At 41.2% G+C, this 19,641-nt stretch overlaps 1 protein-coding gene across 3 annotated transcripts in view; it reads right to left on the bottom strand.

The window, feature by feature from the left end:
• Nucleotides 1–1,670: 1,670 nt before the first annotated feature.
• The window catches only part of CALCR (calcitonin receptor), a 321,285-nt gene continuing 303,314 nt past the window's right edge, over nucleotides 1,671–19,641 (bottom strand). For all 3 annotated transcript variants that reach the window (XM_019498115.2, XM_019498116.2, XM_006267472.4), the window contains one exon: nucleotides 1,671–11,668. In XM_019498115.2, the coding sequence (XP_019353660.1) occupies nucleotides 11,447–11,668 (222 nt within the window). In that variant the 3' untranslated portion in view covers nucleotides 1,671–11,446. The remainder of the gene's footprint in view (nucleotides 11,669–19,641) is intronic.

Genomic DNA, 19,641 nt, shown 5'->3' with positions numbered 1-19,641 from the left:
TGCAGCTGCAGTGGTGGTCTCCAAAAAGGAGAATGATGGTCACTTGTGATTCAAATATTTTTTCAGTATTTTATTATCATTTGATTTGCCATCTAGCCACTAGGTCACAGCCTGTGCGCCTTAAAAAACCAGAATATAAAATATGGCTGAAACATGCAGATGGAATCTGCTGCCAGCAAGAAAACAATACAGAAGGCAAATGGATTCAAGGAACAAAGATTTATTATAGTTCTGCTAAAAAATAGACTTTATTCTAGCACTGGAATTGCTTAGGAGAAATTAGGTTTACTGAAGAAAAAGGAAGTGCATTTTGTAGGAGAAAAATAGAGGTTCTTTCTGAAGAACACTAAATCAGCTATCAGAACCCAGGGTGATGAAGAGAAACTGACAATAGTATTAAAGCTTGTTAAGTGTTATTTTTCCCTCAATATATGTGCAAAGCAGACTGATTTCTCCCTTGCAAAGGCAAAATAATTGTTGGCGGATAGTCCGGAAGGGTTAGTATGCAGCCCACAGGTTGCTCGCAGCCACCAGTTCTCCCCCCGTATGCCCATTCCTTCATTGCTTCAGCCCTAGCTGATGGGAGAAGGCTGGAGTGCCAGAGCTACAGGTATGGCAAAGGAGGGAGCTAGGTTGCCTACACTGTTTTTCCACTAGTCTGTACTCAAGATCATTCCCATGCCTCAGGTGCTGTGGTGAGGAAACAGACCACCTTTGCCATATTTGAAGGGTACCTTTCCAATGGGAATTCTGCTGACAAATTAATATTTTGGAGTCCAAAGAGCTATATACTGAAAATTGTTGGATTTTCTTCTCCAGGGGAAAAGAAACCGTAACTGGAAGTGCATGTATGAGTAGCTTTTCCTACTTTGTTACTTTGTTATTGTCACAAGGAGATTCTTATCATTCTTACAAATTTTGTTGCTAGTTGTGCTTACGATGCATTATGTACAGTCTGCACATATAGGTAGACTGTACATTTTTCATATCCAGGAAGACACAATTCCTGCCCCGGAGATCTTACAAGCTGGTAACATATAAGCGACATGCAAAGGGATAAAATCAAAGAAAGCCATTTTAAAACACACTAGTCTGGAAAGCTAGGTAGCCATACTAACATTGACTTCTATCTGTGCTAATCAGTTTAGTTGAGAAGCAAGGTATATTAGTACAGATAGAGCATGATGTTGACATAGTTCAGAGCTAATCCATGGCAATGCTTTATACCATATAAACAGACTCTACAGGTTAAGCATATTCCAGACACACCCTTTCACATTCAAATCCTGGTATAGATTTAGCACCAAATTTGCGTTAAATTCAACAAGACTCATGTTTCATCCTAATTTCCCAGGGTCAAACAGGAATATTGTAGCATGACCTCAGACTAAACCCAGATCTTACAACACCAGTCCAGAGCTTCGATCACAACATTCTTTCATTGTATTTCATTTTTATAGGCATATCTGTGGCCATCATTGCTATTCTGCCACTGGTTCCCAGTGGTCCCTTTCTGGTGACTACAGGTGGGAGCTTGATGTAGTGAGTGACGTTTTTTACAGAAGCTAGATTTTATGGTTATGCAAGAGAACTGGGACAATCCAGTGCTGGTACTTGTTTCTAAGACCCTGTATCATTGCTGGGTATGAAAGAAAAACTCATTCCAACAATTTTAAAATGACTCATACTTGTTTTTATTGCAAAAATAGAAGCCTCTCACAAAGCCAAAATATTTTGAGTACTGAGGTCAACACTGAACAAATGATATGTACAACACTCTCTTATACAGCACCTACAGTGAAACAAGAACAGGAACATTAGGGCAGCTTACTGGCAAAGGTAGAATGCATTCAGCTCAGAGCGGAACCTTTCAGACACCAAGGTTATATGAGGGTTGGATGCAGACTGGGTTCTTATGATGCCTGATCACCTCTGAATTGAGAGTGTCCTACACATCACATTCCTGATTCCACTGCTATAAGAAACATCATTAGAGCAAGGCTTGGCTATTGCATCATTCCTCAGATATTGCTCTCTGAAAGCAGGTTTTTGGAGGATGATGTGAGTGAGCACTCACTGGCTAACAGTGTCTGTGGGTGGGTTGGATTTGAGTTGGGTAATAGCAAGCATCTCCTGTTTGACCAATCTTCAGTAGCTAACATTCATAGAATGATAGCTATGATATAAGGTGTGAATCCTTGCTCCACTCACGTCAGAGAGATGGTTCCTTGTGGCCAGAATTTCACTTAAGAGCTTCAGTAACAAAAATTCATCTTTAATGACTATTTTTAGATGATAATCTACTGATGAAGTATTTACACCAAAGTTCAGTTAAACTTCCTTATCTATAGTGCACAATGCAATAGAACAACAGCATTACATTCACAAAATACATTACTTAATATAGAAAACTGTTGATGGTATAAAATACAACTACTAATGAATGAATTATACCAACATGGGTTTCTTTATACTCAATGAAAGGAATAATCTCCTCAATATTGTATCTGCAGTGATGTGATTTATAAATAATGGATCCACAGTTTATCAACTGTCACTCAGATTCACCAACAGAGATGTGTGTCACATTTGCAAACTTTTTCAGTTTTGTGAAGGATGTGCTTTGGGTATATTGTGATAAAACTTGATTGTGTCATACTTTATTTCTGTGAATCAACACGGTGTTTTAAAAAAGCCAAAACAAACTATGAAAAAAACTCAGTTTTATGTCTGCTTAACCATTTTGTGTGCTGATATTTTACCACATTCTTGCTTTCTGAATTTCTATTGCTAATTTACAATGACAATAAGTCAGAATGTGGTACTCATTTAACAAAGAATTTGAGTAAGGAATACAAGATATATATGGCATGAATATTTTTCTTTAGCTCATTGATTTATCCAGCTGTAATTGTATGTAACTTAGGGCCTCATTTGTACAAATCTTAACTTGTACACTGGACATAACTAATGCACAGAAATTTAATATAAACAAAGATCTTGCTGAACATCAAGATTTGTTTAAAGTATTTCTTTATAAAGCAAATTTCTTACCATGTGGTCTCCTTTGTGGCATGTATGTGTGATAGGCCATAGTGGGCACATCTACACAAGACATTTACAACGGGGCTGCTTAATTAGCTCTGCAGTAAAGTCTCAGCATGTCCATATGTGGCCCTATTAGGTCACAGTAAACTAATTAACTCTGCCATAGGTTAGTACTTGTAAACACAAGTACTATCCTACAGCAGTATTATTTAGTGCACAGCAGCACATGTGTAGACGCTTATAGGGCTGACTGAAGCATGCGTATGCTTCAATGCAGGAGCTGCCTGCTGGTTAGCTCCACACTAGACCATCCTTGTGCCCCAGCCAGCCGCTCCACAGGACGATAAGCCAGGCCAGAGCAGCCCCAGGTTGGCAGGCTGACACTCCCGGGGCTTCCTGTCAGCTGGGGCTGCTACGACCCAGTTCAACATGCTGCGGTCCTGGGTGCACATGTAAATGTGGTACCCAGGAACAATAAACTCTCATACAAACTGCACTGGAGTTTATTGCGTCACATTCATTTTACGTGTAGATACACCCAGCGTGGTTTACTTTTTTGGATCCTGTGACTTTCTGGTAGGGAACATTAATCGTAACCTTATTTTCCATGAAGTTATAAGTTAAAAATAAACTGCTTCAACAGAAATTCATCATTGTGTAGAACTCATCAAAAAGACTTTTGCATCTCTTTACATATCTCTTATGCTCTCAGAAGAGGACATAAGTGGAACTTAATGCACCATCTTCTACATTGGGGTAAACTGTACATCTACATACATTTGGATGAATTGCACCTAATACATATAGGAGTGATGCAAAATCTTGCATTTGAAGCGTGGTAATAAAGATCAGAAAGAAAAATTTATACAGTTTCAAAGGGGCACTTGGATCCTCCTGATTTAAAAAAAAACCCACACGATGGGATTGTGGCTTTCATTGGTTTTAGTAATGATGTTAGAATCAGTTGTTATTCTGAAAAGCATTCAAGATAATGAAGTTGTTAGAGCCCATATACAAATAAAATAGTGAAAATATATATTCATTCCATATAATTTGTAAAGCATATAAAATGTATATTTTTATACATATAAATGTGCTGTAAGTAGATATTGCTAATGTCAGGAGATAATTCAGTACAATGTCATAAAAAGTTGAGAAGGAAATATAAAAAATAACATCATTACCTCAAGGATGTTATATATGTATCATATTATCAACATAGTTTAATCTTATTTTAAAAGCAGTGATGTGTTTACATTAACAGTATTTCTTGAATGCATGCCAGATGGATAGGGACTTATTTTATAAGACTTAAAATGAGAGGGGACAGACTTTGCCATTACCTAAGCCACTGAGTCAATGGGAGTTACCCATGTATAACTTGGGATGAGCAAGGTTTTTCTTGTGCTGAAACATTGTCTGATCCAAGCCTTTCTCACAACCATGGGAGCCTTATACTAGTGGTAGCAGTGAGGTTTCCTAGCATAGGACAAGCTGGGAAGAACCTTTATTGGTCCATTCACTACCCACTTCCCCACTTCTAATATCACAGCATTGCCTTGCTGGGCCTTTAGTTTGAGAGCAGGGTGTAGTGCCTCCTGCATGGCATGTCTCTTAAACCATGGATCATGAAGATTCCTCGTCACTGTGACTCTGTATTGATTGGCTATGGAGTAGTTCAATGGGTGTAGTGATTAGCATGGTCCCCTGAAATCATCTGAGCAGGAGTTACAATAACCAAGTAATCAACGGAACCTAGGCACAGTATCAGAGCTCCAGCAGTGCCAGACTGGTGGTGGAAGTAATGCCAGCAGTAGAAACTGGGTTGGAAGAGGGAAAAGGTGACCATTGCACTACAGGTGCAATTGTGAAATTGTTCCCAGTGTGCATTTTGGCAGGGTCATGGATGCAAAGGTCGAAGTCAAAGATCTACCTGACCCTATCTGGTCATCAGTGATGTAGTTAAGGCAATGCCTGTTTCTGTAGCCAAAGGCACATAAGTAACTGCTTCATAGCCTATGGTGATTGCTGCAGTCAATACTATATAACTCTTCTGTACCTTAGATTAAAGGGTCCCATTTATATTTGCATTGCAGTGGGCGCATCTACATGAGATGCTACGTCACTGTAGTGACAAGCTACAGTGACATAGCATCAGTGGGCACTAATCGTGAGGAGGATGCTAATGCACAGTAGCAAGAAGGTACTGCACAGTAGCTCGTTTCTACTGTGCAGTAGGGTTGGAAACAACCTGTGCGCCATTGGGACTGTGCAACGCCAACTGTGCAGTCAGGGGCATGTGTAGACACACCTGGTTAGTAGCAAAACTGCTATTGTTTCAGTATGGTTAGAATCAGGTTCAAAGAGCATGAACAATAGGATTCAGACCACACTTATACAGAGCATAAACAGTAGGATTCAGACCACACTTATACATAACTTTTGGTGCCTTCTCCCTTCCAACCAAAAGGCATAAACAATCTTCTGCCTACAGTTGCTGAAGTCTAATCTGCAGTTTCTAATTTGCAATTCCTGTTTTTGTATATATACCTTTTATGTTACAAACATCCATATTATTTAGCAATGGTCTAATGTATGAATGCTTATGGTTATGAAGACATATTTGAGTTACAAAAATGCAAGGTATTGGAAATACCTACACCTTTATTTGGTTATTTTTTTTAAATGTATATTCTAGAATTTATGTTCTAAAAAGAGGTCTGTCTTCCTGTCTATTGGGATCAAGAGTCCTGATGCAAAATACACTGGGATCAATAGAAAGATTTTTATAGACTCTGGCTTTAGATCAGGTCCTTGGAGAGGGACTACAATGTACTTTCAGAAAGCTGGAGACACACTCTGGGACTTTTGAAGGAAAACAAGGGAGGAACTTTTTGAAAGAGCAGGAAGCAAGGAGAAGCCACTCTTCAGAAGGAGAGAGAAAAGAATTCAGGCATCAGGAGGACAGATGGGAGGGATCATGGAAAGGGTATAAAACTTGTTCTGCAATTTTATGTAAGGTTTAAATTACATTTCTAGAAAGGCCTGACATTCAGGTGGGTTCTCTCTTTAACTAAACTGGTTCATCAACCCTGACCCTCTCCAGAAAGGGGGAATTAGCTTAGTTAGTAGGCAGCATTATCCATTTTCTCTAGTGAGAAAGCTATGTTTTGAAAGGCTCCCAATCATTTTTATTTTTTGTCAAAGGGAAAATAGTTCAAAGTTTGTTTCTATGATTTGTTAGAGCACTAGTTTTCAACCTTTTTAGATTCAGAGCACCCCTCAGAAAATGCCAACTCTTAGCTTTTACTCATTTTTTAACTGGAAAATTAAAGTAAAAATATAAGTAAAGAGGTCTGTCACAAAGAACTCAGAAAGACCACAGAAGGTCAGAATATTTTTGAAACTATACATTCATATTTAAAATCTTTGGGTTTATTTTGTGAATCATATAGGTGTTGCTACATCTATCAGTGTTAATATTGCCTGGCACCCTGAGGCACCCTTAAAAGGATTCCAAGGTAACTTAGGGTGCGGTAGAAGCTTGGCTGAGAATTACTGTCAGAAGCAAAAAAAGAGATAACACTGAGGTTTCTCATGGTAGGTTTCTTCTGTGAATACCTATTGCCAGGTTATAAACACATGAAAATAGGGACCTTGTAATAGAAATAATGGCAAACTTTCAATTAAAGCAGCATTACTGGTAGCTATTATAAAATACAGCAGGCCATTTTCCTTATTTGTATTGGAATTTATTTTACTGAAGCATAGTTTATTAATCATTAAATGAATAAAGTGAAAAAACAGGGCTTAGTTTCAGCACTCTATGCCATCAGGATCCTTTTGACAGCTGTATCTAACAAAGATGAACAACTAGAATTTTTTTGCTAGATTTTGTTGCTCAGATGCAAACCTATGCAAATGTTTCTGTCACGTCCTGCATTTAAATAAACTGAGTTTTCATATGAAGGGAATGGTGTTATTTGAGAGGGACGAGGCCCTACCAATCTCTTTAGTGTACATTTAGCTTCCCATTGATTCATATATTCCTTTTCCCATTGTGCCACACTAATACTTATATTATAAATGTCTTTGTAACTAATCTAATTATTGTGAAATATAATAAAGAGCCTCTAAATAGTCCACAAAATGGACGTGTTTACATGGGACACTACTGCGCAGTGGTTACTGTGCATTTATTTAGTATTTGTACAATCAAGTACTAAATAAATTCACAATAACCAGAGTTAATGTGCAGTAGCATCGGTGAGCACCTTTTTTAGCAATGCTACTGCACAGTAGCTTAATAATACTGTACACTAGAGTATTAGCACTGTTTGTGCTGTGATGCTCTATTGTGCAGTATTATTTAGCTACTGTGAAGTTAGCATCTTATGTAGACGTGCCCACTGTGAACATGTAAGCATTCCCACCATGACAGTCATGTAGAGTTCAGCATTATCTCTACAGCAGAGAGTTGAAACTCTATTTTTAAATGCCTTTGAGAAATCAATCAGGTGACAGATAGAGTGAAGAGGAATTAAGATGTAATTTACTCCCAGCTATAAAACTAGGGCATTGAGCTTCACTGCATTCCACTCCTACCTATGGCCATTCTTTCAGCCTACAGACTGAATTGACAATGATAGCTTCTCTTTGTCTGTTGCATAATGTTCTGGGAACATTGAATCTATATACATAAGAACCTGGCTTAAATCTGCTGCTGTTTTCTATGCAGGCGTATGTACTTATTATGGAGGGTGGAAGCACTGTTAGGGTGTGTCCCGATGAGCACGCACGTGCGATTTGCATTGCACACGTGCAGTTTGCACTGCACACATGCATGTGTTCACTGCACTGTTAATTTGCAGCACAGCAGGTTTTCTTGACACCGGAAACTCCCAGTGTAAAAAAACAACTCAAGCCAAACCTCTCCCCCCCCCCAAAACAAAGTGGCACGACACATGTGGCTGCAGTATGTATTGCCCAAAACTGGAGTCTGGATGGCCAGAGTCATGCTCCGGCTGCTGGCCAGGCTCTGCATGCCCAGACTGCCACTACTGCAGTCCCAGGGGGCTCCTAGGATTACAGGTAAGGCTGCTTGGGCCAGCCCCGCTACCCAACCTGGGCCAATTTTCGCCATATTTGTGCCACTGCTAGTTGTCCTCAGGGACATGCATGTTCCTGCTTGTGGGTTCCTGCGCTCTTAGAGTGAACATGCAATAGCAGTGGACCTGGATTGGAATGGGTTCTTTCATTTCAAAGGGAATTCTGTGTTTTGTATTCCAATGACAATGCAAATAAAACATAAAATTTGCCACAAAATGAAAAATGAATTCTGTTTGATTGGAGCCTTTTGCTTCAAGAAAATCAAAATGTTTTGTTCTGGTTTTGACCTTTAAAAAAAAACTTTGTAATTGTTTTTACTTCATTCTGGAAAGTCACTTCACAATGAAAATTCAAAACTTTCCATTTGGAAAACACTGGACAGGGATGTTTGAACGTCAAACCATTTTTTCTCCCCCTAGATTAAATTTTATTGAGATTAGCACATTTTTCAAGCTCTGTCATTTCAACAAATTCCCCCTATACTTTCCACTGAAAAATATTTTGGTAAGAAATTACTAACCAGCTCTCCCCTGCAAACCCACACAGTGAAGCTAATATTAGAGAGGGCCAGATTCTCAGCTAATAGAAATCATCATAACTCCACTGCAGCAGAGCTACTCTGATATCTGGATATGATATTTCCATCTTTTATAGATACCAAGGTCTTGAACTTCATTTCTCCAGGAAAATCCAGAGCAAAAGGGGATTGAGCAATACAGGCAGTCCTTGATTTACAACATTTCAAGTTACAATGTTTTGCACTTACAACATTTATAAATTGACACCCCGTCTCAACTTTATGACGTCAGTTTCAACTTTACAATGCTTGATCCAATGTGATGCCACACCAGTGAACAAGTTTGCTGCGTCATTCATCTCCCTGGAGAACATTTGTCCAAACTTCCTTGGATACTTTTTTTAAGAAAGCAGACAAGGCTCCAGAAAACCTGCAGCCAAGACTCCTGAGAAGACTCCAGCCAAGAACCCTTCAAAAAGTCCAGCAGTCACCTCAAAGAAGTCCTTCCAAATCAATATGATTGCTATTTACAATATAAGTACATTAATGTGGATATATTACTCATCTATAATTGATCGAGTACAAAATTCTGTGTTATTTTTGGTGAAAATAGGGTATCGGGCCTTGGTTCAGGAACCAATCCCCTATTTATAACATTGTTTCTTATGAAAAAATTGGTTCCGAGTTACAACGTTTCGACTTAAGATGTGGTTTTTAGGAACCAATTATGTCATAAGTCTGAGGACTGCCTGTATTTCAAATAGTTTTCTTTCTTTCTTTATCTGGCATTCTTATGAGTTTAGGACTATAAGAGTTAAGCACAAAAGCAGTGCTGAGAGTGGAACAGAATCACTTGTTTATTTCTGAAAAAAGTCTTTGATTTTTGCAGGAAAAAAGCCAAATCGTAGAATAAAACTCAGCAATTGAGTAAAGAAAAAGGAAATTTTGTATCTTATAATGTAAATATCTTGTGCTTATGGAAAATGTACAGGTTTACAGAATGGCAACATCAGAGAAGGGAGGAGGGAATATTTTTCACTTTCCACTCCCTTTCCTTCTTGAAACTCAGAGATACGTTTGTCACATAAGTGCTAAAACTGCATTCAGATAACGTATAGCTGAATACTGATACTGAGAAAGCTAAGGTGAGTGATACCAGTGGTAGTAGGGACTGTGGCATTAGAAGTAACTGGATAATGTAAATGCTTGGACTTGGGAGGGAGTCTGTGCTTCACTTAAGTCTGATATTACTATAGGTAGAGGTGGGTGAAAACAGATGTGAATGGGCACTTTTGGGCACGCTGTCAATGATGGAGAATTGCTGCTTAATGTTAGTCACACACACTGATGCACATGCGCACACACACACACACACACACACACACACACACACACACACAACCTTAATTTACACACACCAGTTGTTGGCTTTTAAATAACCATATCCAATTTACAACCATAATGGACATTTCTCTGGAAATTCTTTCAGAGAGACCTGATCTATATTATATACATATACATATATGAGCAGAATTTCCAGAAGCTGTAATCACCCAAAATCTCTCAGACATTGGCCTTATCTATTTGCAGAGTCTTTTAGTTCAACTTTATGAAGAAAACATATTTATTTTACTTAGCACAATGATCGCAATTGTTACTTGATACTGGCAATAGCAGAACCTTATACATGTACAAACACATTCCTCTCTGGCTCTACCATTGGTCTAGCAATTATAAAAAATACATTTACATAATATTTAAATGAAATATTTACTTTCCAAAAAATGCATTTGTCTTCTGTTGTAACACTAGTTGCAGCTCCTCATCTCTTACTCTATGCTTTTTTACTGCTTGTGTCAGAAAGATAAACATTCAGCCACTAGAGGCTCAGAAACATCAACAGCAATTAAAACAATTCTTAATATCCAAATACAATTCATGGTTTATTCAGAGTGAAAGACTGTTCCTTACTTTTGAGGTTATAGGGCTGAGTAGTATGGCTACACATTTCCTATACATGTATACTGTCAAGCATATACTGAAAAAAAATGTTTGACATATCTTCAGGACTTTCATAAGGAAGCCCAAAGAAATGTTTCAGTGTTGTATCAATAGCTGAACATTTGCAATGCAGTAACTATTTACTTTTGTTTCTGTTATGCCCCTGATACTGGAACAGTAATACTATATGGTGTCCTCTTGAGATAATAAGAATTTGAATATGTTGAAATGATCTTATTTTTTCAAAATGCAAAAATGCCTAGGAAAGCATCAGAGTTGATTAACATGAAAATAGTAAAAGTTTCCAAGCCAGTTTACACCTTAATGAAAGCTGACAGTTTAAAACTTGAGGGTGAAAGGTATCTAAAGGAACAAACAATTCCATTTTGTCACGTATTTAGTTCAGTTAGGTCAATAAACACTCGAATTCATTCTTTCATATTTGCTATTGGGTACCTTGACTTGTTAATACTAGTTTATCCTCGCTTCATGTAGCCAGTACCAGGAACAGCTGAAATTCCAGATGGGTAAGTGGGTAGGTCTACTTTCAGTCCTAAAAAGCAGCATACTGTTACAGTATCAAATCATATGATCATCTCTTTGTCAGACTTTCTGGCCATCACTCTCAGATGCTGATGATTCTGTATTTGGCATCTGATGTGTCCTGTCATCTGGTTTAGCACTCTTTCACAATGACATTAAAGGCTGCATTTCCTTCTTGTTCCCTACCTTGTCATGAACAGAATGTAAAATGATCTGTTTGCCTCCAAACTAGGCAGATGTCTCTCCAGATTTTAATGCAACAAGTTCAGAGTCATCTAAATATCTTCCATTTAACTGTTCGTTGTTGGAATCATGATGGTACAGATACACAGGGACCTCAGTGATAGATGTTGCTGTGTAAGAGGTAGAACGTGTAGAGCAGTGATCCCGTCGCCTTTGACCCCACTGGGTTTTATACTGCATCCATTGCCTTTTCAGAGCTCCTTGCACCTGGACAGGTCAAACAAGTAATATTTTATAATGATTTCTGAACAACAGTGACAACTTGACTATAACAGATTGTGCTCTAGTGTGCACAGTCTGGCCTCCTACCCTTTTTATTATGCTGGAAATTTTATTTTACTGTAGTAACATGATGTCACATTTCATTAAAAGCCACTTCTGTTTGAAATCCCATTTGAGGTCAGATTGAGTTGAATGAGATTCACAGCTCATAGTCTCCAGTTTATTCAGAATATATTTACTCAGTTCACAGATTCAGTGTACATCACATAAGTTCCCCAGTGAAATGAAAGGGATGTATGTTGGCTTACTGCACTGAGTAAATTTCACCCTGAATAAACTATGAATGAATAGTGAAAACTTAAGTACAACTTAAGTAATTAATAGGTCTAATATTAGTCTTCTTCACAGTGGTGAATTTCATCCATCAGCTATATAACATGCTGGGGAAAAAGGCACTTTCTACAAATATCTCAAGTAGAACCAGGTATATATTTCAGATGTGAGAGCTAGACTGTGATTTGGACTACACAGGCATTCAGGGACTTGGACTATACAGGCCTTGTTTCTTTGTTTTCCTGGGCTTTGAGTCCAGTCATGTAGGAGTAAGGTAGAATACTCTGGCTTGCTCCCTCCCCATATCAGTTACTTACTTACTTCCTATCAGTGTAGGAAGTAAGATGGGACTGGCTCTCTTCACTTGTCTAGTGTAGCAAAAGCAACAGTACTCTGTTGTAAAAGAGGACGTTCTTCCATTCCCCAGAACAAGGCAGAAGGTGTGAACTGAGACTTCAGGTGTGTCTCTGAGTCACAGTACTAGTATTCATTGAGAATACACACCACCTCAGGAAGGGGACAACAGTCACTGTCTAGCCTTACGTTGTGCCATACTTTTGATTCTCTAAGGTATCTTTGATATTCTTGCCTTCTCCAAAATTTTAATCTCTTTTACATATATAGTAAAATTTCATACATCTCCCATACAGCAGCCACTGCCTCTGCTCTTCTCTGGTTGACTAGAAGGAAGATATTCTCTTGTCAGAAAAGGACGAGTTGTCATTAGTATTGCTAGAAATATGATATGCTTATTGACTATACTGTGGGTTACATGAGCAAGCCAAGAAGGGATATTGCAAATTTTTATTTTTAAGGCAAGGAACAAGCCAAACTATGAGAAATGAGCCCATAAATTCTTAATTATGCAAACAGTTACACTGACTTCAAAAGGACTACTTTTTTGAGTAAGCAAGGATTTGCAGGACTGATCCTTTAATACTGAAGGAAAACATGTCCATGCCAAGTTTCCAATATCAGCTTTTTGCTGTAATCCATTTCAGGAGAATCTGGTTAGAATGCCTTTAATTTGGAGAAGCATGTTTCTATTTACACTTTCAAACTGAAAAATGGCTGAATTCATTTTTGCCAGAGCCCAAAGCACAGAAAAAGCATAGAACTATTATGCAACCTACCATGCATCCTTAATTATAAAGGATGTGACCTAAGGACATGACCACATTTTACTATAGCAACACTGATGCAAGTCAAAGGGAAATAATTTATTTATGTATATGTTTATTTGATTTGATTTATATGTCACCCTTCCCAACAAAGGTTCAAGGCAGCTTACAGCAAGAAGACAGAATATATTATAAAACAGGAAAATGAACAAGAGAACAAAACAGTACAGAAACCAAAGCATCAACATAAAACAGAAACGCCCTAGCCAATATCCCAGCCTAGCTTTTTTGCTAAACACTTGCCCAAATAAGAAGGTTTTAAAGTGTTTCCAAATGGTGTCCCAGCTCAGGGTCTGGCATGCCTTGGGAGGAAGGGAGGTCCAGAAATGAAGAACAACTGCTGTGACTGACTTCCCATGAGTTTTTGCCAAGTGGGCTTGGTGCCTTGATGGTGCTTACAGGAGGTTGCTCTTGGCTGACCTTCGGGATTGTGATGGGGTATAAGGGAAAAGACAGACCCATAGATATGCAAGGCCCAGACTATTTAGGGCCTTATAGATTAAAATCAGCACCTTGAAGTGTGCCCAGAAAGCTATTGGGAGCCAGTAGAGACTCTGGAGCACTGGAGTTATGTGCTCCTGACAACTGACCTCCTTCAGAAGGTGAGCTGCTGCCTTCTGCACCAGCTGCAGCTTCTGGATGGTCTTCAAGTGCAGTCCCACATAGAGCACACTGCAGTAATTTAGTCTTGAGGTTAAAAAGGCCTTGATGATGGTGGTCAGATCTGAATTTGAAAGTAAGGGTCACAGCCTTCTCACCAGAGAGAGTTGGTGAAAACACTCCTAGCTATGGCTGCCACTTGAAGAACCAGGTGCAGCAAAGGATCCAGAAGCACCCCAAGGCTATGAATTGGAGTGACAAATGGAGGCTGAACTCCATCAATGATAGGTGTGTCCCCCCCCTGCCCCCAAGTCACTGTTGCCTCTGTCTTGTCTGGATTCAGTTGCAATTGGTTCAGCAACATCCAATCTCCAACTCCAGCCAGGCTCTGGGAAAGGACTCAGACTCCAGGGCCTGGTTCAGCTAAGAAAGAGTAACAGAGCTGGGTATCATCAGTATACTGATGATATTTCACTCCAAATCTCTCTGCAGTCTCAAAGAAATACTATATATAAGGCCTTTGTTATAATGGCTTGATATAGGCACCAAACAGGAGGGGCAACAGGATGAAACCTGGGGGCACCTGCAATAAAGGTCTTGAGGGGCTGATGAGCATCTCCCTAACACTACCCTCTGGGACTTTCCTCCTAGGAAAGAATGGATCCAATTTAGAGCTGTCTTGGAAATACCCACCAGATTATGTAAAAGCTTTATCAGAACCTTAAGGGTTACCATATTTGAAGCTGCTGAAATATCTAGTAAGATCAACAGGGCACAATTTTTCCTGTCAATTTCCAGGCAAAGAATTGTAATGCAGGCCATAAGCACATTCTCTGTGCTATATCTAGGATGAAAGTCAGAGTGATAAATGTCCAGGAATCTGAAGACATCCAGATGCACCTGGAACTGACATAAAACCAGCTCTTCAATGACTTTCCCCAAAGAGAAGGTTGGAAATGGATTGAAAATTGGCTACACAATGTTCATATAATGCCATTGCAAAGTTCTATCGATGAAAAGGTGCTCTGGTATGATCTAATATGACATGGCATTGCTAATAGATCAGCAGAATTTAAGTAGAGAATTGTGTGGTATTGTTCCCAGAAAGTTTTCAATTAAGTTCAGCTTCTTAACAAGTAGCTTGTAGTCTTCCAGTTGTTCATAAGATTTAAATGTGCAGTCTAAATCATCACTCTCAAATCTACAAGAGGGGACTGGAGGAAGAAATCTTCACAATGGAGAAATCTCTCCATTGGCAATGGTCTGGAGAAGAGCCTGAAACTTGTTGCATGTGAAGGAAAGCAGGTCAATCTGCACAAAATGTTTGTCTAGACTGTCTCAAATCACCAGCAGCTCTGTATTGAAAGTTATAATGCTGCACTCTAAACAAGGTCTTTCCCTTCTGTACTTAGGTCTACTAGAATATTGCTTGGGGCTCTGCCAAGATGAGTTAGAGTTGACCCTTTCTGAGTAGGTTCCTTGTGAGTGGAGGAGGAAGAAGAGGGGGAGGAAATATTCCCCTGCCCTTGCTTCTGGCACACCTATTCTTCTCTCCAGCCTCCTCAGTCTCTAAGGCTAGGGACAGACATTACACATAAACCAGTTTAAGTAATCAGATGGTTTAAACCTGTAACAGAACATACGTTCAGTGCACATAAACCAGTTTCAAAATGGCTGACACTGGTTTAAGATAAGCCTGGTTAAATGTAGTATCAACTTAACTGATTTGGGTCAAACTGGTTTATGCAATGTCTGTCCCAGACCCCTTCCTGGTTTAAATTAAACCAGACTCCCCCAGCATCTCAGATGCTTTGCAGCCCTGGGCTGTGCTGTCTGCTCCAGGGAACAGGGCTGGCTCCCTGCCTTCTGCTCTCTAGCCAGAGCTCTGACAGAGACTGCAGGTACAGCAGGGTCTGCCTTGCTTTTCCCTGCCCCACCCCCACCTTGCTGCTCACTGCTCAAGCAGGGATTCCTCCCTCCTTCCTCCCTCTATCTCCCACAGCACAGACCCCAGCCCCGTGGACCCTAGGCATGTGGTATGCTAGCCAATGCTGAATGGTGTCTATGTGTGTGCGTGTGTTTCCAATTTCACTGGGACAGGCAGACAGAACAGTGTCCACTTAGGGCTTTTTGGAGCTAATCATCAGGTCAGCTGGTAATGTCTCTCTGGTCCTTCCTTGGAAAAAGCCGTTAAAGAAGAGCTTGAACTAATGAGAAAGGCTTTTGTTTTGTTGATGGGCGATATATGTGGTGTTATCAACCCCCTGCTGGCTCCCTGACCTGTCAGGTTTGCAGACAGTATGAAGAAGCAGGGAGAGGAAAATTAAAAAGCTCAGTATCATCAACATATGCATACACTGTGCACACCCACTTTGCCTCAGAGTGCTAGCCAGGGGCTAGGGTCTGGCAACACTCCCACCCCTTGATCAACGAGTGGGGGAAAAGCCTGGGATGGTGCAGGCAGGGTGGGGGTTTACACCTCTCCCTAATCAGTGTCCTGCTGGGGCCTGGCCATGCACCCCCTCAGTTCAGCAGTGTAAAAGGGAAGGGAGGGCTGCTCTAGTGCCCCCCAGCCTTTTAGCCTGAGCCACTGCAGACATGTGCCTGCATTTCCTCAGTCCAGAGCAAATGTTTGTACAGTTGCAAACCGGTTCAATCTAGGCAGGTTATACTAACCTGCAAAGACTGAATCAATTTAGGGTCAGGCTTTTTGAACATCTGTCCCTAGCCTAACTGCCACTCCACAAGCATACCAAGACCTGTGCATCCTGTCTGAGAGGAAAGGCTGATATAGGCATGATGAGCCACTCATGCACCCTCAGGGTGCTCTCTGTTATGTTGGGGCCTCAAGGAAAACCCCAGATCTGGACACAAATGTATATAAAAGAAGAGAAAGAGGATCAAAGTATGAAGATATGTACAATCTACTGTGTGTAATCAGGTCATTTGATCTCACAAGGAAGTGAAGCTTTATTTCTGAACAGAGTTTGAACAGACATTCCATTCCCACTTCAACTCATGATTAAAAACGCCATGTACCAAGGCTGTTGGACTCCAGAGAGCTCTTTGAGTCATGAGAATATAAGGTCAAAGCATTTGTGATTTTATTCTCCACTGAACTTGTGGGCTTTACAAGAATCAGAGACTGAATGGATTATTAGTAGCATCACATGCTGCACTTACAAACTGAGTGAAGCCATGTGTTAATCGGTGTTTCTGTGATAGCTCCAAGGAATATAGGACTAATCTCCAATTATAATATTCCAAAACCAATTAAAAATGCTTATAGGTAGATTTGAAATGTGTGAATTGCAGTTCTGTGGTTTTAAAAATAATGTGTATGGCAATAACATGTTTATAATAGAGAGCATCAGATAGCTGTCTTCCACAGGTTTCAGCATGCTGGTGCAGGAAATCAAATGAAGTCTTAAGTATAGAGGATTTGGGGTTTACTTATATTGTTCTTCAACTGCATAAAGTGTTTTCTGCTCCTGTCACACCTTTTTGGCAAGAAAGATATACGACTTCCTTTTCATCGATTCATAGATTCATAGATTCATAGATGTTAGGGTTGGAAGGGACCTCAATAGATCATCAAGTCCGACCCCCTGCATAAGCAGGAAAGAGTGCTGGGTCTAAATGACCCAAGCTAGATACTCGTCTAACCTCCTCTTGAAGACCCCCAGGGTAGGGGAGAGCACCACCTCCCTTGGGAGCCCGTTCCAGACCTTGGCCACTCGAACTGTGAAGAAGTTCTTCCTAATGTCCAGTCTAAATCTGCTCTCTGCTAGCTTGTGGCCATTGTTTCTTGTAACCCCCGGGGGCGCCTTGGTGAATAAATCCTCACCAATTCCCTTCTGTGCCCCCGTGATGAACTTATAGGCAGCCACAAGGTCGCCTCTCAACCTTCTCTTGCGGAGGCTGAAAAGGTCCAGTTTCTCTAGTCTCTCCTCATAGGGCTTGGTCTGCAGGCCCTTGACCATACGAGTTGCCCTTCGCTGTACCCTCTCCAGGTTATCCGCATCCTTCTTGAAGTGTGGCGCCCAGAATTGCACGCAGTACTCCAACTGCGGTCTGACCAACGCCCTATAGAGGGGAAGTATCACCTCCCTGGACCTATTTGTCATGCATCTGCTGATGCACGATAAAGTGCCATTGGCTTTTCTGATGGCTTCGTCACACTGCCGGCTCATGTTCAACTTGGAGTCCACTAGGACTCCAAGATCCCTTTCCACCTCCGTGCCACCCAGCAGGTCATTCCCTAGGCTGTAGGTGTGCTGGACATTTTTCCTCCCTAGGTGCAGCACTTTGCATTTCTCCTTGTTGAACTGCATCCTGTTGTTTTCTGCCCACTTGTCCAGCCTATCCAGGTCTGCCTGCAGCTGTTCCCTGCCCTCCGGCGTGTCCACTTCTCCCCATAGCTTTGTGTCATCTGCAAACTTGGACAGAGTACATTTCACTCCCACGTCCAAGTCGCTGATGAAGACATTAAAGAGTATCGGTCCAAGGACCGAACCCTGCGGGACCCCACTGCCCACACCCTTCCAGGTCGAGACCGACCCATCTACCACGACTCTTTGGGTGCGACCCTCTAGCCAATTCGCCACCCACCGGACTGTGCAGTCATCCACATCACAGCCTCTTAATTTGTTCACCAGTATGGGGTGGGATACCGTATCGAAGGCCTTCCTGAAGTCCAGGTATACGACATCCACCCCTCCTCCTGTGTCCAGGTGTTTCGTAACCTGGTCATAGAAAGAGACTAGGTTGGTCAGGCACGATCTGCCCGCCACAAACCCATGCTGGTTTCCCCTCAGCATAATTTGTCCTGCCGGGCTCTCACAAATGTGAGCCTTGATAATTTTTTCAAATACTTTACCAAGGATGGAGGTGAGACTGACCGGCCTATAGTTGCCCGGGTCCTCCTTCCTCCCCTTTTTGAAAATGGGGACCACGTTAGCCCTTTTCCAGTCCTCCGGGACTTGGCCTGTGCGCCACGAGCATTCGAATATTCCCGCCAGTGGCTCTGCAATGACGTCGGCCAGTGCCTTCAGCACCCTCGGATGGAGCCCATCCGGGCCTGCCGACTTAAAGGCATCCAGTTCTTCCAAGTGACTCTGCACCACCTCAGGGTCTACGCATGGAAGTCTGGCGCCTTGCTGCTGCCTCTCTACAACCCCAGTGAGAGACTTGTCATGCCCCTCGCTTAGGAACACTGAGGCAAAGAACTCGTTGAGGAGTTCAGCCTTGTCCCCTCTATCTGTCACCAATTGCTTCTGCCCATTTAGCAGGGGTCCTATTCCTCCCTGGGCCTTCCTTTTACTCCCTATGTATCTAAAAAACAATTTCTTGTTGTCCTTTACTTGGGTTGCCATCCTCAGCTCCATGGTAGCTTTGGCCTGCCTAACTGCCTCCCTACAAGCACGAGCAGAGGAGGTATATTCATCTTTAGTGATCTCACCCTGTTTCCACTTTTTATGTGCTCCCCTTTTGGCCCTTAGGCTGCCCTGGATTTCTCTGGTCAGCCATGGAAGCCTCCTGGCCCCTTTCCCTCTTTTGCCTCGCTCGGGGATCATCTTGCTTTGTGCCCAAAGGATTGTTTCCTTTAGGCACAGCCACCCTTCTTGGGCACCCATCCCATCAAAACTCCTACTCTGCAGTGCGTCCTTGACTAATCGCCTGAGTGCAATGAGATCAGCTTTCCTAAAGTCTAGCACTTTCACCCTACTAGTTACCTTACCCACTCGCTGTCTTATGTTGAATTCTATCATAAGGTGATCACTGTCTCCCAGATAGCTACAGACTTTCCATTGAAAATGGGGACCACGTTAGCCCTTGAAAAAT

This window comes from Alligator mississippiensis, chromosome 5, assembly GCF_030867095.1.
Source record: "Alligator mississippiensis isolate rAllMis1 chromosome 5, rAllMis1, whole genome shotgun sequence".
NCBI classification, from domain to species: domain Eukaryota; kingdom Metazoa; phylum Chordata; order Crocodylia; family Alligatoridae; genus Alligator; species Alligator mississippiensis.
This window is presented reverse-complemented; position numbering and strand designations above follow the sequence as displayed.